At 39.5% G+C, this 19,859-nt stretch overlaps 1 protein-coding gene and 1 long non-coding RNA gene across 3 annotated transcripts in view; one reads left to right on the top strand and one right to left on the bottom strand.

Moving 5' to 3' along the window:
- The first annotated feature begins 7,070 nt into the window (after positions 1-7,070).
- Positions 7,071-8,460, top strand: LOC133639103 (uncharacterized). The gene is made up of 2 exons (XR_009823731.1): positions 7,071-7,134; positions 7,197-8,460. It is a non-coding gene; the product is annotated as an uncharacterized LOC133639103 (long non-coding RNA).
- Positions 8,461-9,687: 1,227 nt separating this feature from the next.
- LOC133638784 (katanin p60 ATPase-containing subunit A-like 2) overlaps positions 9,688-19,859 on the bottom strand; it is a 30,399-nt gene continuing 20,227 nt past the window's right edge. The window contains exons 12-16 of one of the 2 annotated variants that reach the window (XM_062031727.1): positions 15,710-15,801; positions 14,219-14,329; positions 13,933-14,095; positions 10,467-10,569; positions 9,688-9,879 (exon numbers count right to left, since the gene is read on the bottom strand). In XM_062031727.1, the coding sequence (XP_061887711.1) occupies positions 9,740-9,879; positions 10,467-10,569; positions 13,933-14,095; positions 14,219-14,329; positions 15,710-15,801 (609 nt within the window). In that variant the 3' untranslated portion in view covers positions 9,688-9,739. The remainder of the gene's footprint in view (positions 9,880-10,466; positions 10,570-13,932; positions 14,096-14,218; positions 14,330-15,709; positions 15,802-19,859) is intronic. The other variant, XM_062031729.1, reaches the window with a different exon arrangement.

Genomic DNA, 19,859 nt, shown 5'->3' with positions numbered 1-19,859 from the left:
AAATACCCAGAATCCTTTGCAGCCCTAACTCTTCCCGGCTACAAAAACAGAGTAACACCCCCGCTACTCCCAACCCCGCCCACCTCAGACCCCCCCCCCCCCCCCACACACACACACACACCTCAACACCCCCCCCCCCCCCCCCCCCCATCTCCCGAATTCGGAGGTCTCAAGGTTGGCAAGTATGCATTGACGTCACTTGCGTGATGGAAGCAGAAAAACATTTTGCCACTTTTCCATGACACCCGCCCACGCTCTTCCTCCCTCCCTCCCTGCCTCCCTCGCTCGCCCGCCTGCTCGCTCCCGCCCCCATTGTAAACAGTCCGGGCGGGGAAGACCGCAGCGGTCCGGTGCCTTCTAAAGCCCTCCGACGAAGGAGCGAGCGATAATACAAAAGTGTGGTGCACTGGACCCCAGCGCTGATACTTCGACAGAGAGTCGCTGGGCGAATCAGACGTGTAACACGTTAGTGGTGATGTTAGCCCGTTCGGGGCTAATTGTGCTACCGTGACTGTAAGCTCCACGGCGAGCCCCCCCCCCATTTTTTGTAAATTTGCTGGTAATGTTTTACTTTTAGCCTTTAACATGCCACATAATGTCTGTAACTTTACTAGCTCCTGTAATTTCAATAAACCCGAATTAATAAATATGTTAGTGTGTTCTAAGTAATCTACTTTATGAATAATCCTTATAGCTCTTTTCTGTAGTTGATACAGAGAAAGTTGCAGTGCACAAGGAATACAATTTGAAACGTCATTATACAACTAGACATGCTGAGGAGTATGCAAAATACCAGGGAGATGAGAGAGTGAACCGGGTTGCAAATTTTAAAACCAGTCTACTGAGGCAACAAGATTTCATAAAGAAAGCAAGCGAAAAGAGCGATGCAGCAATCAAAGCTAGCTACATGGTGAGTGAAATGGTTGCTAGGACGGGAAAGCCATTCAAAGAAGGTGAATTCATTAAAAAGTGTACCGTATTTCCTTGAATTGGCGCCGGGAATATAGTATTCGCCTGCCTAGAATTACAGCCGGGTCAAACTCGTTTCGCAAAATAATTAGCGCATGCTTGGCACTTCCGCCGGGTCAAATATGAGTCATTAAATGACTCCCGCCTCCAGGTGGTAGAGGGCGCTAGTGATCCTTCTTGCGACTACCAGTACTGCAGGAGACAGGTACTGCAGAAGAAGACAACAAGCAGCAAGCATGCAGCAATTGTTTGCTTGCACTTTTAACATGGAGGATTACATATCTAAAAAAAAAAACGTTTTCTAAACTGGACTTTCAATCGAAGCAGGAGGTAATAATTAAAGGAATATCTCCAGAGACTTTTAAAATTGAAGAAAGATGAGAAAGACTGCCTTTGATCAGAAGCAGCTGCACATGGACCCATCTACAAGTAAAGGTAAGATCATAATAACGTTTTTTTTATTAAATGTGTTTTTAATGATAAGGTATGCGCCGGAGTGAGAAGAGGTTTTAAAATAATTAGAGCATGCTTGCTCATTCCGCATGGTTTAGGTAACCGCAGGAGTGAGAAGAGGTTTTAAATTAATTAGCGCCCCTGCGGCTATTCAAGGAAATACGGTATGTTGGATATTTTTTAAGAAATCTTTTCTTGCGGCCCAGCCTCACCCAGTTTCTGCATCCAGTGGCCCCCAGGTAAATTGAGTTTGAGACCCCTGACTTAGAGGGTCATAATTAGGGATGATGTTTGATAAGGAATTATCGAGTTCGAGCCTATTATCGAATCCTCTTATCGAACCGATTCCTTATCGATTCTCTTATGGAGTCCAGATAGGTTGTTGTATATGGAAAAAACACAATATTTGGTTTAACAAAAGCTCACTTTTATTATATAATAAAAAAATAAAATCTAATAAATAAATAAATATTGACTGTTACCCGCCTAAAAAAATAAAATAAAATAAATAAATATTGACTGTTGTTACCCAAAGTATATTAAGTGGGATTTTTCAGAAAAACAAATATATACAGTAACACAAAAACAAGCTGTCTCTGTGATCACTATAGGTGTATAAATAATAATATAGTGTTAAATAAAATCAGTCCCTTGGGCACAAAACTGAAAATAATACAGCTCTCCAAAAAGTGCACTTCTGCTGCTATTGGAACATAACTGTTTGTTATGATGCTTTGACATTTTTGCACTTTATTTCTTTATTGAAAGAAAATTCTATGAAGAGAAAAGTTGTTTGCAAATGTGGTTACAATGCTAAAAAATGAAAAGTTAAAGCTAAAAAAAGAAATACACTTTATAGAGTTAACATTATTTCTTTATGGGGGGAAACATGTTATGAGCGAGAGAATATAACAACTACACTACCCAGCATGCAACGGGAGTGACGAGCATGCGCGGTAGCCCCGAAAAGTGTTGCATGTTGCCACGCTGTGAAAGTAAACGTCAAGAACTCAGCCAACACGCCTCGTCTGCATTATTTATAATTAGACAGACAACACATCTACAGTGTGATTTTGTAACGTTTACAAGGAAAGAAAAACAAAAGTTCAAAAAGGGAGATATGTTGTATATATATATGTGCTGCAGTGTTGTATATATATGTATGTGCTGCAGTGTTGTATATATATGTATGTGCTGCAGTGTTGTATATATATGTATGTGCTGCAGTGTTGTATATATATGTATGTGCTGCGGTGTTGTATATATATGTATGTGCTGCAGTGTTGTATATGTATGTATGTGCTGCAGTGTTGTATATGTATGTATGTGCTGCGGTGTTGTGTATATATATGTATGTGCTGCAGTGTTGTGTATATATATGTATGTGCTGCAGTGTTGTGTATATATATGTATGTGCTGCAGTGTTGTATATATATGTATGTGCTGCGGTGTTGTATATATATGTATGTGCTGCAGTGTTGTATATATATGTATGTGCTGCGGTGTTGTATATATATGTATGTGCTGCAGTGTTGTATATATATGTATGTGCTGCGGTGTTGTGTATATATATGTATGTGCTGCAGTGTTGTATATATATGTATGTGCTGCAGTGTTGTGTATATATATGTATGTGCTGCAGTGTTGTGTATATATATGTATGTGCTGCAGTGTTGTGTATATATATATGTATGTGCTGCAGTGTTGTGTATATATATGTATGTGCTGCAGTGTTGTGTGTATATATATATGTATGTGCTGCAGTGTTGTATATATATGTATGTGCTGCAGTGTTGTGTATATATATGTATGTGCTGCAGTGTTGTGTATATATATATGTATGTGCTGCAGTGTTGTATATATATGTATGTGCTGCAGTGTTGTATACATATGTATGTGCTGCAGTGTTGTATATATATGTATGTGCTGCAGTGTTGTATATATATGTATGTGCTGCAGTGTTGTATATATATATGTATGTGCTGCAGTGTTGTATATATATGTATGTGCTGCAGTGTTGTATGTATATGTATGTGCTGCAGTGTTGTATGTATATGTATGTGCTGCAGTGTTGTATATATATGTATGTGCTGCAGTGTTGTATGTATATGTATGTGCTGCAGTGTTGTATATATATGTATGTGCTGCAGTGTTGTATATATATGTATGTGCTGCAGTGTTGTGTATATATGTATGTGCTGCAGTGTTGTATATATATGTATGTGCTGCAGTGTTGTATATATGTATGTATGTGCTGCAGTGTTGTATATATATGTATGTGCTGCAGTGTTGTGTATATGTATGTGCTGCAGTGTTGTATATATATATGTATGTGCTGCAGTGTTGTATATATATGTATGTGCTGCAGTGTTGTATGTATATGTATGTGCTGCAGTGTTGTATGTATATGTATGTGCTGCAGTGTTGTATATATATGTATGTGCTGCAGTGTTGTATGTATATGTATGTGCTGCAGTGTTGTATATATATGTATGTGCTGCAGTGTTGTATATATATGTATGTGCTGCAGTGTTGTATATATATGTATGTGCTGCAGTGTTGTATATATATGTATGTGCTGCAGTGTTGTATATATATGTATGTGCTGCAGTGTTGTATGTATATGTATGTGCTGCAGTGTTGTATATATATGTATGTGCTGCGGTGTTGTATATATATGTATGTGCTGCAGTGTTGTATATATATGTATGTGCTGCAGTGTTGTATATATATGTATGTGCTGCAGTGTTGTATATATATGTATGTGCTGCAGTGTTGTGTATATATGTATGTGCTGCAGTGTTGTATATATATGTATGTGCTGCGGTGTTGTATATATATGTATGTGCTGCAGTGTTGTATATATATGTATGTGCTGCGGTTGTTTTAAGAACGTTGTGACAGCTGCCGTAAAGGAGGTGCGTTGCTAGCCTGGTTGCTATGTTTCCGGTTGGTGGTAAAAGTGTTGGTCATGTGTTTGTAGTCTGCTCAAATCTCTCAGTAAAGTTATTGGATGGATTATAGCTTTTGTTTTGAACTTTATTACACCTTGGAGCGCTTTTTCCCGTCCATTGTTTTCCTGCTTTCGCTATCTGCGCCTAATGACTGAGCTACGTGACGTCATTTCTTGTGATGTCCCACGGAGCATTTCTGGTCGGGACGGGATTCGAATAAAGAATCAACTCTTTTCCTTTACTATAGTGGTCTCGATAACGGGTACCGGTTCTCAAAAAGGGATTTGAGTCCGAGGACTCGGTTCTTTTCTCATCAAACAACCGGGAAAACGGGTTTGGAGTATCATCCCTAGTCATGATAGACAAACACAACTTTGGTCCCTGTTGTTATTTATGTTGTCCAGAAGTAGAGTAGAATTCCAATGGATGATATTTTTCAGTAATTAGCAGGAAGCTTGTCTCCAATACTACAAAAATGGGAAAAGCTCCTTGTCAGGTTGAGGGTGTGTGGTGTGGAGGGTGTGTGGTGTGGAGGGTGTGTGGTGTGGAGGGTGTGTGGTGTGGAGGGTGTGTGGTGTGGAGGGTGTGTGGTGTGGAGGGTGTGGAGGGTGTGGAGGGTGTGGAGGGTGTGTGGTGTGGAGGGTGTGGAGGGTGTGTGGTGTGGAGGGGTTCATTTGCATCTGATAACTCAGCCTCTCAAAACGACAAGCAGCCCAGAAGTGGCATGGAAATAAAGTTTGTACAGCAACAAGCACCACCTTTACATGTTATGTAGATCAGTGTTTTTCAACCTTTTTTGAGACAAGGCACATTTTTTGCATTGAAAAAACACGGAGGCACACCACCAGCAGAAATCATTAAAAAATGAAACTCAGTTGACAAAAAAGTCGTTGTTGGGTATGACTTTAAAGCATAACCAAGCATGCATCACTATAGCTCTTGTCTCAAAGTAGGTGTACTGTCACCACCTGTCACATCACACCCTGACTTATTTGGACTTTTTTGCTGTTTTCCTGTGTGTAGTGTTTTACTTCTTGTCTTGCGCTCCTATTTTGGTGGCTTTTTCAGTTTTTTTGGTATTTACCTGTAGCAGTTTCGTGTCTTCCTTCCCGCATCTACTTCGTTTTAGCAATCAAGAATATTTCAGTTGTTTTTATCCTTCTTTGTGGGGACATTGTTGATTGTCATGTCAAGTTCGGATGTACATTGTCTTTGCTCCACAGTAAGTCTTTGCTGTCGTCCAGCATTCTGTTTTTGTTGACTTTGTAGCCAGTTCAGTTTTAGTTTGGTTCTGCATAGCCTTCCCTAAGCTTCAATGCCTTTTCTTAGGGGCACTTACCTTTTGTTTTGTTGCGTCGACCAGCTCTTCCTCCCAGGGAATCTAAGTTGCTGGTCAATCCCAAGTTCTTTCGATGACATATATGCTGAGTAAGAAGGACCATCAAGACAGAATTGGAATATTTTCAAGTTTTACTAAAGCTTTAGGAGATCGGCTTAACCAATACATTCATATCGGCTACTCTAGTTGATCTGACATTCAAACAGAAAAGCCAACTTCTTGCACACAAAGAAAGCCCCCCCCCCCCCCCCCCCCCCCCCTCTCTCCCTCTCGCAACACTGATAAGGAAGATTTGGGGGTTTGGTTTCACATTCCTGATGGTTTAAGACACTAAACAGGCAATCTGAAGACAAAGACAGACTGGTAGAATATACAAAGGAAAAGTACTAGCTACTCTAAACATGGCTATGTAAAAATGAATAACTCTTAAACATATATGCATCCTCCAGTTTATTTTCGGTTTAAGCATTAGACACCTTTTTACCTGCACACTGCCTCCCGCTGTTTCTGTCATCTACAAAGCAATTAGCTACCTGCTGCCACCTACTTATATGGAAGAGTATTACAGGGTTACTCTGCCGAGCTCTAGACAACACCGACACTCAACAACAACACATCATTTGCAGACTAGAATTACTGCTTTGCAAGTAATATTTTTAACCCAAATAGGTGAAAGCACACTAGTGTGCCGCGGCACAGTGGTTGAAAAACAATGATGTAGACCACCAGGAAGTGTTATAAATGTAGATTAAAAGTTAAAGTTAAAGTTAAAGTACCAATGATTGTCACACACACACTAGGTGTGGTGAAATTTGTCCTCTGCATTTGACCCATCCCCTTGATCACCCCCTGGGAGGTGAGGGGAGCAGTGGGCAGCAGCGGTGCCGCGCCCGGGAATCATTTTTGGTGATTTAACCCCCAATTCCAACCCTTGATGCTGAGTGCCAAGCAGGGAGGTAATGGCTCCCATTTTTATAGTCTTTGGTATGACTCGGCCGGGGTTTGAACTCACAACCTACCCACCTCAGGGCGGGACACTCTAACCACTAGGCCACTGAGTAGGCCATTAAAAATGGTAGAATATATTCCTGAATGTTCTGAACTCCCATTTCCATGGCAGTGTACTAAGTAAATGTGCCATAGCAGAGGCTCGCCATGATGTTGCCAAGATTACGTGACCACACAAAAGTAGAAACCAGCGCCCCTGCTGGTTGCACCAAGTAGCGTCCTCTAATACTTTGACCCAAATCATCAATTTGCAGAATTGTGAACAATCCCAATTACGTGATTGGTTTAAAGGTAGGCTCCAACATACAAAACAAAAGTTCCAGTTTGATATTTGTGTTGTCCTGCAGGACGCCAGGGATGATGTGGGAGGAGCTCAGAGCGCAGGAATGTTGGGGATTTTGGTCCGAACTGGTGAGATGATCCTTTCTCCTCTTCAATGGAGTGTGGACTTGATGCATGATGTCATCTTGCAGGTAAATACCGACCAGGAGACGAGAATAAAGTCAACCCTGCACCTCACCTCACGTGTGACACGTTCCCAGACGCTGTTGATCATATCCTTCACAACTTACTCTAATAGGGTTTTTCAACCTTTTTTTTGAGACAAGGCACATTTTTTGCCTTGAAAAAACGCGGAGGCACACCACCGGCAGAAAACATTCAAATACCAAACTCAGTTGACAGTAAAAAGTCGTTGTTGGGTATGACTTTAAAGCAGGGGTGTCAAACGTACGGCCCGTGGGCCGGATCAGGCCCGCGGACAGGTTTTATCCGGCCCGCGGGATGAGTTTGCTAAGTATAAAAATGAACCAAAATTTTTGAATGAAAGAAACTGCTGTTCTAAATGTGTCCACTAGATGTCACAATAGCAATTATTTGCATCTTTGTAGATTATGCTACATACGTAAAAAAATAAAATAAACCACATGATGTTAGTGCACCAGTTAAGGAAAATGAGCAAACTTACATGAATGACATCCTGTAATTTGATTTTGATATAATTTTTTTATCGTAATAGATTGAAAATTAACACCAATGAGTTGACTGATGAACATTATCACATAATGTATTCAGAAAATATAAATAACGACAAATATAGAATACTATTAACCGCAACATGTAAGTGTAAAAAAAAAACAACAACATTATGATTTGTACATTTTCAGAATTTTCTTGTTCTATTTTTAAACAAAGAAAACAATCTGAATTTGTCTTTATTTTTAAGTTATCATGCTGTGATTTTACCTGTCCGGCCCACCTGGGAGTAGATTTTTCTCCATGTGGCCCCCCATCTAAAATGAGTTTGACACCCCTGCTTTAAAGCATGCATCACTATAGCTCTTGTCTCAAAGTAGGTGTACTGTCACCACCTGTCACATCACACCCTGACTTATTTGGACTTTTTTGCTGTTGTCCCGTGTGTAGTGTTTTACTTCTTGTCTTGCGCTCCTATTTTGGTGGCTTTTTCTCTTATTTTGGTATTTTCCTGTTGCAGTTTCATGTCTTCCTTTGAGCGATATTTCCCACATCTACTTTGTTTTAGCAGTCAAGAATATTTCAGTTGTTTTTATTAGGGATGTCCGATAAATGCTTTAAAATGTAATATCGGAAATGATCTGTATCGGTTTCAAAATTATCAGTATCGGTTTCAAAAAGTAAAATGTATGTTTTTTTAAAATGCCGCTGTGTACACGGCCGTAGGGAGAAGAACAGAGCGCCAATAAACCTTAAAGGCACTGCCTTTGCGTGCCGGTATAATCACATAATATCTACGGCTTTCCACACACACAAGTGAATGCAAGGCATACTTGGTCAACAGCCATACAGGTCACACTGAGGGTAGCCGTATAAACAACTTTAACACTGTTACAAATATGCGCCACACTGTGAACCCACACCAAACAAGAATGACAAACACATCTCGGGAGAACATCCGCACCGTAACACAACATAAACACAACACAACAAATACCCGGAACCCCTTGCAGCACTAACTCTTCCGGGATGCTACAATGTACACCCCCCCGCTACTCCCTACCCCCTCCCCACCTCAACCTCCTCATGCATCTCTCAGGGAGAGCATGTCCCAAATTCCAAGCTGCTGTATTGAGGCATGTTAAAAAAAATAATGCACTTTCTGACTTCAATAAAAAATATGGCAGTGCCATGTTGGCATTTTTGTTGCATAACTTCAGTTGATTTATTTTGCAAAACCTTGTTACATTGTTTAATGCAAAATTAAGCATAATAATGTGTTCATTCCACCACTGTATATATCGGTATCGCTTGATATTGGTATCAGTAATTAAGAGTTGGACAATATCGGGATATCGGCTATCGGCAAAAAAGCCATTATTGGACATGTCTAGTTTTTATCCTTCTTTGTGGGGACATTGTTGATTGTCATGTCATGTTCGGATGTACTTTGTGGACGCCGTCTTTGCTCCACAGTAAGTCTTTGCTGTCGTCCAGCATTCTGTTTTTGTTTACTTTGTAGCCAGTTCAGTTCCAGTTTGGTTCTGCATAGCCTTCCCTAAGCTTCAATGCTTTCTCTTAGGGGCACTCACCTTTTGTTTAGTTTTGGTTTAAGCAATAGACACAATTTTACCTGCATACTGCCTCCCGCTGTTCCTGACATCTACAAAGCAATTATCTACCTGCTGCCACCTACTGATATGGAAGAGTATTACACGGTTACTCGAGACAGCACCGACACTCAACAACAACACATCATTTGCAGACTAGAATTACTGCTTTGCAAATAATATTTTTAACCCAAATAGGTGAAATTAGATAATCTCCCACGGCACACCAGACTATCTCACGCCGCAGCACAGTGGTTGAAAAACACTGCTCTAACAGTCCACTTTACTCCTGCACTTCGTTATTTCATTGTCTAATATTTCTTGACTGGTTAAAACATTGTTCCCAGGAAGCTGGATAGAAATAACAACATTTAAATGAAGTGAAACTAAGTTAGTAGTTGCATTATTTTAATATTGTCAGGCCTGTTGGGTCAGACTGATTCAAACTCTTTCTCCCAGGCCAAGTGTCTCTCCATCAGGCCGCGGGCCGACGGTTTGGTGTGGGCGAGGACTTCCAGGAAGTCCTGCGTGACCACGGTTTCCAGCCTGATGGCGGGCATGCCTGTGTCTCCTGTGGAGGACGTCCACTTCCAGTCAGTGCGTTACAGGAAGTGTCTACCACTTCAAGTCAAGAATGACTTGAATGTACATACAGTGCACCTGGAAAGTAGTCACTTTTTCCTCATTTTTTACGTTACAGCATTATTCCCAAATTGAAAAAATGCATTTTTGTCCTCATAATTCTACAGACAATACACTATATTGATAATGTGAGGGTTTTTTTATTTAGCAAATGTATTGAAAGTATTTAAAAAATCACATCTACATAAATATTCACAGCTTTTGATCAATACTTTGTTGATGAATTGGCAGCAATAAGAGCCTCGAGTCTTTTTGAATATGATGCCACACCTATCTGTGGGCACTTTACCATTACTTTGATGCAGCACCTCTCTATTGTTGGTGGTCATCCAGCATGAAAATGTAAAAAAAGACAACTTCTCACATTTTCATGATAAGGTTTTGTCTTTAGGAGAAAAATGAATGTATTCCATTGTGGAATGAGGCTACTCTCCAATGCAGTGTGGTGCCAACATGCAGCACAGTGTAGATATATACGGATGTCTTTGAATGCATCCTACTAGTGTCGGGTCCTACCGTCCTGATACGATTCCAGAGCCGCGAAGATTTTGCGCACTTGTCTCATGGCGGCCTCCTTACACACCAATCTGATGTCAGATCCGGAGTAGCCGTCCATCTCCTGCGGGACAAACGCCACTTGATGATGATCATGTTTCAGTACGCTAGACAAACGCCACTTGATGATGATGATCATGTTTCAGTACGCTAGACAAACGCCACTTGATGATGATGATCATGTTTCAGTACGCTAAACAAACGCCACTTGATGATGATGATCATGTTTCAGTACGCTAGACAAACGCCACTTGATGATGATGATCATGTTTCAGTACGCTAAACAAACGCCACTTGATGATGATGATCATGTTTCAGTATGCTAGACAAACGCCACTTGATGATGATCATGTTTCAGTACGCTAGACAAACGCCACTTGATGATGATCATGTTTCAGTATGCTAGACAAACGCCACTTGATGATGATCATGTTTCAGTACGCTAGACAAACGCCACTTGATGATGATGATCATGTTTCAGTACGCTAGACAAACGCCACTTGATGATGATCATGTTTCAGTACGCTAGACAAACGCCACTTGATGATGATCATGTTTCAGTACGCTAGACAAACACCACTTGATGATGATGATCATGTTTCAGTACGCTAGACAAACGCCACTTGATGATGATCATCATGTTTCAGTACGCTAGACAAACGCCACTTGATGATGATCATGTTTCAGTACGCTAGACAAACGCCACTTGATGATGATGATCATGTTTCAGTACGCTAGACAAACGCCACTTGATGATGATGATCATGTTTCAGTACGCTAGACAAACGCCACTTGATGATGATGATCATGTTTCAGTACGCTAAACAAACGCCACTTGATGATGATGATCATGTTTCAGTACGCTAGACAAACGCCACTTGATGATGATGATCATGTTTCAGTACGCTAAACAAACGCCACTTGATGATGATGATCATGTTTCAGTATGCTAGACAAACGCCACTTGATGATGATCATGTTTCAGTACGCTAGACAAACGCCACTTGATGATGATCATGTTTCAGTATGCTAGACAAACGCCACTTGATGATGATCATGTTTCAGTACGCTAGACAAACGCCACTTGATGATGATGATCATGTTTCAGTACGCTAGACAAACGCCACTTGATGATGATCATGTTTCAGTACGCTAGACAAACGCCACTTGATGATGATCATGTTTCAGTACGCTAGACAAACACCACTTGATGATGATGATCATGTTTCAGTACGCTAGACAAACGCCACTTGATGATGATCATCATGTTTCAGTACGCTAGACAAACGCCACTTGATGATGATCATGTTTCAGTACGCTAGACAAACGCCACTTGATGATGATGATCATGTTTCAGTACGCTAGACAAACGCCACTTGATGATGATCATGTTTCAGTACGCTAGACAAACGCCACTTGATGATGATCATGTTTCAGTACGCTAGACAAACGCCACTTGATGATGATCATGTTTCAGTACGCTAGACAAACACCACTTGATGATGATGATCATGTTTCAGTACGCTAGACAAACACCACTTGATGATGATCATCATGTTTCAGTACGCTAGACAAACGCCACTTGATGATGATCATGTTTCAGTACGCTAGACAAACGCCACTTGATGATGATCATGTTTCAGTACGCTAGACAAACGCCACTTGATGATGATCATGTTTCAGTACGCTAGACAAACGCCACTTGATGATGATGATCATGTTTCAGTACGCTAGACAAACGCTACTTGATGATGATGATCATGTTTCAGTACGCTAGACAAACGCCACTTGATGATGATGATCATGTTTCAGTACGCTAGACAAACGCCACTTGATGATGATGATCATGTTTCAGTACGCTAGACAAACGCCACTTGATGATGATGATCATGTTTCAGTACGCTAGACAAACGCCACTTGATGATGATGATCATGTTTCAGTACGCTAGACAAACGCCACTTGATGATGATCATGTTTCAGTACGCTAGACAAACGCCACTTGATGATGATGATCATGTTTCAGTACGCTAGACAAACGCCACTTGATGATGATCATGTTTCAGTACGCTAGACAAACGCCACTTGATGATGATCATGTTTCAGTACGCTAGACAAACGCCACTTGATGATGATGATCATGTTTCAGTACGCTAGACAAACGCCACTTGATGATGATGATCATGTTTCAGTACGCTAGACAAACGCCACTTGATGATGATCATGTTTCAGTACGCTAGACAAACGCCACTTGATGATGATGATCATGTTTCAGTACGCTAGACAAACGCCACTTGATGATGATGATCATGTTTCAGTACGCTAGACAAACGCCACTTGATGAGGATGATCATGTTTCAGTACGCTAGACAAACGCCACTTGATGATGATCATGTTTCAGTACGCTAGACAAACGCCACTTGATGATGATGATCATGTTTCAGTACGCTAGACAAACGCCACTTGATGATGATCATGTTTCAGTACGCTAGACAAACGCCACTTGATGATGATGATGATGTTTCAGTACGCTAGGCCAGTGTTTGTCAACCCTTTTTTGAGACAAGGGACATTTTTTGTCATTGAAAAAACACGGAGGCACACCACCAGCAGAAAACATTAAAAAACGAAACTCAGTTGACAGTAAAAAGTGGTTGTTGGATATGACTTTAAAGCATAACCAAGCATGCATCACTATAGCTCTTGTCTCAAAGTAGGTGTACTGTCACCACCTGTCACATCACACCCTGACTTATTTGGACTTTATTGCTGTTTTCCTGTGTGTAGTGTTTTACTTCTTGTCTTGCGCTCCTATTTTGGTGGCTTTTTCCTCTTTTTTTGGTATTTTCCTGTAGCAGTTTCATGTCTTCCTTTGAGCGATATTTCCCGCATCTACTTTGTTTTAGCAATCAAGAATATTTCAGTTGTTTTTATCCTTCTTTGTGGGGACATTGTTGATTGTCATGTCATGTTCGGATGTACATTGTCTTTGCGCCACAGTAAGTCTTTGCTGTCGTCCAGCATTCTGTTTTTGTTTACTTTGTTGCCAGTTTAGTTTTAGTTCCGTTCTGCATAGCCTTCCCTAAGCTTCAATGCCTTTTCTTAGGGGCACTCACCTTTTGCTTATTTTTGGTTTAAGCATCAGACACCTTTTTACCTGCACACTGCCTCCCGCTGTTCCTGACATCTACAAAGCAATTAACTACCTGCTGCCACCTACTGATATGGAAGAGTATTACACGAGCTCTAGACAGCACAGACACTCAACAACAACACATCATTTGCAGACTATAATTACTGCTTTGCAAATAATATTTTTAACCCAAATAGACACTAGATAATCTCCCACGGCACACCAGACTGTATCTCACGGTGTGCCGCAGCACAGTGGTTGAAAACAATGCACTAAGTGAAGATGAGTAAGCAAACCTTCCCAAGTCGCTGGTAGTCCAGGTCCGCGTGGAGGTGCACCTCCCCTGTGCTGTTGACAGCGGGCAGCCAATGAGAGATCATAGCTTGGCGGGCGAGTGCAGGAGGAAGACCGACAAGAATCCTCTTTTCCAGTCTCCTCAGCATCCCGTGGTCCAGTTCCCTGAGGGAGGAACACTTTCTCCTCAATCACTTCACTTCAAAATAATACAATCATATTTGTTTTGTTACTGTAATATGCTGGCAAAGGCTACAAATAGTAGGATGTGAGGTTTGTTTGTGTTACCAAGGCAGATTGGATGCTGCCAGTACAAAAACCAGGTCCTCAGACCTGGCCAGTCCATCCATCTGGACCAGGAGCTCTGTCTTCATCCTTCGACTGCCCTCATGCTCGCCTCTGGAAACACAAGAGCAGTGCAACCATGTTGAATGCAACCTTGACACGCTTCACCATGCTAAGTGGCTACATGCTAACGTCAGATATTTGTCATGAGTTACATTTGGATATTTTCCATGACTGTCAGATCATAAGCGATACACCCTGCGATAAATACGACTCTGCATTTGACGGCACTTTACAAAAAGATCAGCCGGAAAAATGAGGTCATAGACTTTATAAACATTTGTTCTGTTGAATAATATTTGTTAACACTTTAATCTTACTTTTGATTTTGGAATTAATTCCAGGTTATTACTCGCTTTTGTAATTAACTTTAAAGAAAGACCCTGATATTTTGACACAAATCAGAGTGTCACACAGCAACATTTTTAAATGTTCTGCTTGAATGTCATTTATTTGCTCCAAACTTTTGTGTAAAATGCAGACAGGCTTTATTTTGAGAACTTTGCACTAATGAATGCATCCAACTGATCACCGACTGTATTAACGACCTTTTCATGTCACCATCTGCAGTTAAAGTACAAGAGCATCTAAATAAATTGTGATTAATCTGCAGTGATGTGTGATTAATGCGATAATTCGTCAATTAAATGATTAATTGCATGAGTTAATGCATTGCATTTGACAGATCTAATACAAATGCATAAATTATATTCATATAAAAGTGATACATTAATTAGGGCTGTCAAATATAACAAGTTTGGTTATATAGTAAGTCTTTGCTGTCGTCCAGCATTCTGTTTTTTTTCCTTTTTTTTATTTAGTTAGTTTAATTATGTGAATAATTACAAATAATGATCGCATGAACCATTGACACAGGAAGATGAATCAAATGCAAATATGAGTGAAGGCAACAACGTTTCAATTATGCAACTGAGTAATAACTTACAATTAATCAAAATTCGAAAGTGTTATTAATGTGAATAAAAATACTCGTTTGACAGGACTAATACAAATATATAAACTATATTAAAATAAATATTGGACATGCATAATGAGATATAAAGGTGAAACTCCAAAAATTAGAATATCGTGCAAAGTTTTGTTTATTCCAGCAATTATATTGACAAGGTGAAACTAATATACGACATAACGTGCAACTCAAGATATTTAAATCCTTCTTTTGATCAAATGTGATGGTTATGGTGTACATCTTATAAAAACCTATAATTGAAAATCTCAGAAAATGTTGGGTTTTCAAAAACTGTCAATCATGATAATTGTTGACATAGCTCACTTTGCACGTAGTGAGTATTAATATTAATATTAGTTTCATATTTGAAGTTAAATTGCTGACATGAATGGACTTCAGCAAGATATTTTTAATGTTTTGACGTTCACCTGCATTAATTGTTTAAACTGTTTCATGGAACCCACATCATGTTGCTTCCTCTCTGGCCCATCACTGACTCCAGCTCATCCAGGAAAATGGTGGAGGGAGCGTGGTATCGGGCCAGCTCGAATAGAACCTGCAAGGAGAAAAAACACATGGGCCAATGCATTAGGTACACAAAGTATCTATGTCACAATTGTTGTGTGTACTTATAGGGCTGGGCGATATATGGAATATACTCGATATATCGCGGGTTTGTATCTGTACGATATAGAAAATGACTATATTGTCTCTCCTTCTCACAGAGACATAAAACAAGCGCACCTTCTTACATACGTCACATACTGTCGCGCGTGCAACGTCATACGCCCTCGCCCAGCAGAGAGGTAGCGGAATGGGTAACATTAGCTGTGATGCTAGCGGAGTGGTGCGAGTGGTAATACGAGAGAAAGAAGGTGCAAATCTGGTAACAAATGAAGGAAGAATAATTAATTCCCAAGAAAAACAGCAGGGGTTCCATCGTCTGGCGGTGGTTTGGCTTCAAGCGGGAAGATGTCGAACAGACAACCGTAATATGTCAAGTATGTGGCAAAAGCGTTGCTACAAAAAGTAGCAGCACTGCTAATTTGTAGCATCATTTGAAAAGTCATCTGCTAGAGAATGAAGAGTGCTTGAAACTCCGCATGTCAACATCTCTGTTCGGTGCCACACCCACAATGAAATGAAACAAATAGTCAACAACAGAAGGAGATAGCGTCCGCAGGAACCTACCACATAGTGAAGGACGTACATTATTTGATTTCCTATTATGCAGCTCATTTTTATTTGACACTTATTGAAATATCTTGTGTGACATCATGCACAAAAGTGCACTTTATTAGTTTTAAACTATTGTAGTGGCGTTCTGTACAAAAAGTGCACTTTAATTGAGTGTTGTTTTGATATGTCATCTTAGTGACATCATGCACAAAAGTGCACTAATAGCTTGTTTTAAAATGTCTCTGACAATCTTGCACTTTCTGTTTTGGAAATGACATGAATGTTTGTGCCACTGCTTAATAACTGTTTAATAAATACACTTTTAGTTGTGATTTCCCTCTCTGCATGGAAGTTTAAAAGTAGCATATATTAATGCAGTATGAAGAAGAATGTTTTAATGTAGACACATAGAATCATCATACTGCTGTGATTATATGCATCAAGTGTAAAAATGCATCAAGGCAAAATATCCACATATATATGGTGTATCGTGACATGGACTAAACATATCCACATATATATGGTGTATGGTGACATGGACTAAACATATCCACATATATATGGTGTATCGTGACATGGACTAAACATATCCACATATATATGGTGTATCGTGACATGGACTAAACATATCCACATATATATGGTGTATCGTGACATGGACTAAACATATCCACATATATATGGTGTATGGTGACATGGACTAAACATATCCACATATATATGGTGTATGGTGACATGGCCTAAACATATCCACATATATATGGTGTATCGTGACATGGACTAAACATATCCACATATATATGGTGTATCGTGACATGGACTAAACATATCCACATATATATGGTGTATCGTGACATGGACTAAACATATCCACATATATATGGTGTATCGTGACATGGACTAAACATATCCACATATATATGGTGTATCATGACATGGCCTAAACATATCCACATATATATGGTGTATGGTGACATGGACTAAACATATCCACATATATATGGTGTATGGTGACATGGCCTAAACATATCCACATATATATGGTGTATCGTGACATGGACTAAACATATCCACATATATATGGTGTATCGTGACATGGACTAAACATATCCACATATATATGGTGTATCGTGACATGGACTAAACATATCCACATATATATGGTGTATCGTGACATGGACTAAACATATCCACATATATATGGTGTATGGTGACATGGACTAAACATATCCACATATATATGGTGTATCGTGACATGGACTAAACATATCCACATATATATGGTGTATGGTGACATGGCCTAAACATATCCACATATATATGGTGTATCGTGACATGGACTAAACATATCCACATATATATGGTGTATGGTGACATGGACTAAACATATCCACATATATATGGTGTATCGTGACATGGACTAAACATATCCACATATATATGGTGTATCCTGACATGGACTAAACATATCCACATATATATGGTGTATGGTGACATGGACTAAACATATCCACATATATATGGTGTATCGTGACATGGACTAAACATATCCACATATATATGGTGTATCGTGACATGGACTAAACATATCCACATATATATGGTGTATCGTGACATGGACTAAACATATCCACATATATATGGTGTATGGTGACATGGACTAAACATATCCACATATATATGGTGTATCGTGACATGGACTAAACATATCCACATATATATGGTGTATGGTGACATGGCCTAAACATATCCACATATATATGGTGTATCGTGACATGGACTAAACATATCCACATATATATGGTGTATGGTGACATGGACTAAACATATCCACATATATATGGTGTATCGTGACATGGACTAAACATATCCACATATATATGGTGTATCCTGACATGGACTAAACATATCCACATATATATGGTGTATGGTGACATGGACTAAACATATCCACATATATATGGTGTATCGTGACATGGACTAAACATATCCACATATATATGGTGTATGGTGACATGGCCTAAACATATCCACATATATATGGTGTATCGTGACATGGACTAAACATATCCACATATATATGGTGTATCGTGACATGGACTAAACATATCCACATATATATGGTGTATCGTGACATGGACTAAACATATCCACATATATATGGTGTATCGTGACATGGACTAAACATATCCACATATATATGGTGTATCGTGACATGGACTAAACATATCCACATATATATGGTGTATCCTGACATGGACTAAACATATCCACATATATATGGTGTATGGTGACATGGACTAAACATATCCACATATATATGGTGTATGGTGACATGGACTAAACATATCCACATATATATGGTGTATCGTGACATGGACTAAACATATCCACATATATATGGTGTATCCTGACATGGACTAAACATATCCACATATATATGGTGTATGGTGACATGGACTAAACATATCCACATATATATGGTGTATGGTGACATGGACTAAACATATCCACATATATATGGTGTATGGTGACATGGACTAAACATATCCACATATATATGGTGTATGGTGACATGGACTAAACATATCCACATATATATGGTATATCGTGACATGGACTAAACATATCCACATATATATGGTGTATGGTGACATGGACTAAACATATCCACATATATATGGTGTATGGTGACATGGACTAAACATATCCACATATATATGGTGTATGGTGACATGGACTAAACATATCCACATATATATGGTGTATCGTGACATGGACTAAACATATCCACATATATATGGTGTATGGTGACATGGACTAAACATATCCACATATATATGGTGTATCGTGACATGGACTAAACATATCCACATATATATGGTGTATGGTGACATGGACTAAACATATCCACATATATATGGTGTATGGTGACATGGACTAAACATATCCACATATATATGGTGTATCGTGACATGGACTAAACATATCCACATATATATGGTATATCGTGACATGGACTAAACATATCCACATATATATGGTGTATGGTGACATGGACTAAACATATCCACATATATATGGTGTATGGTGACATGGACTAAACATATCCACATATATATGGTGTATCGTGACATGGACTAAACATATCCACATATATATGGTGTATCGTGACATGGACTAAACATATCCACATATATATGGTGTATCCTGACATGGACTAAACATATCCACATATATATGGTGTATCCTGACATGGACTAAACATATCCACATATATATGGTGTATGGTGACATGGACTAAACATATCCACATATATATGGTGTATGGTGACATGGACTAAACATATCCACATATATATGGTGTATGGTGACATGGACTAAACATATCCACATATATATGGTGTATGGTGACATGGACTAAACATATCCACA

The sequence above is a fragment of the Entelurus aequoreus genome, linkage group LG21, assembly GCF_033978785.1.
Source record: "Entelurus aequoreus isolate RoL-2023_Sb linkage group LG21, RoL_Eaeq_v1.1, whole genome shotgun sequence".
Taxonomy (NCBI): Eukaryota; Metazoa; Chordata; class Actinopteri; order Syngnathiformes; family Syngnathidae; genus Entelurus; species Entelurus aequoreus.
Note: the sequence above shows the minus strand (reverse complement) of the source record. Positions and strands in the feature narration are given on the sequence as shown.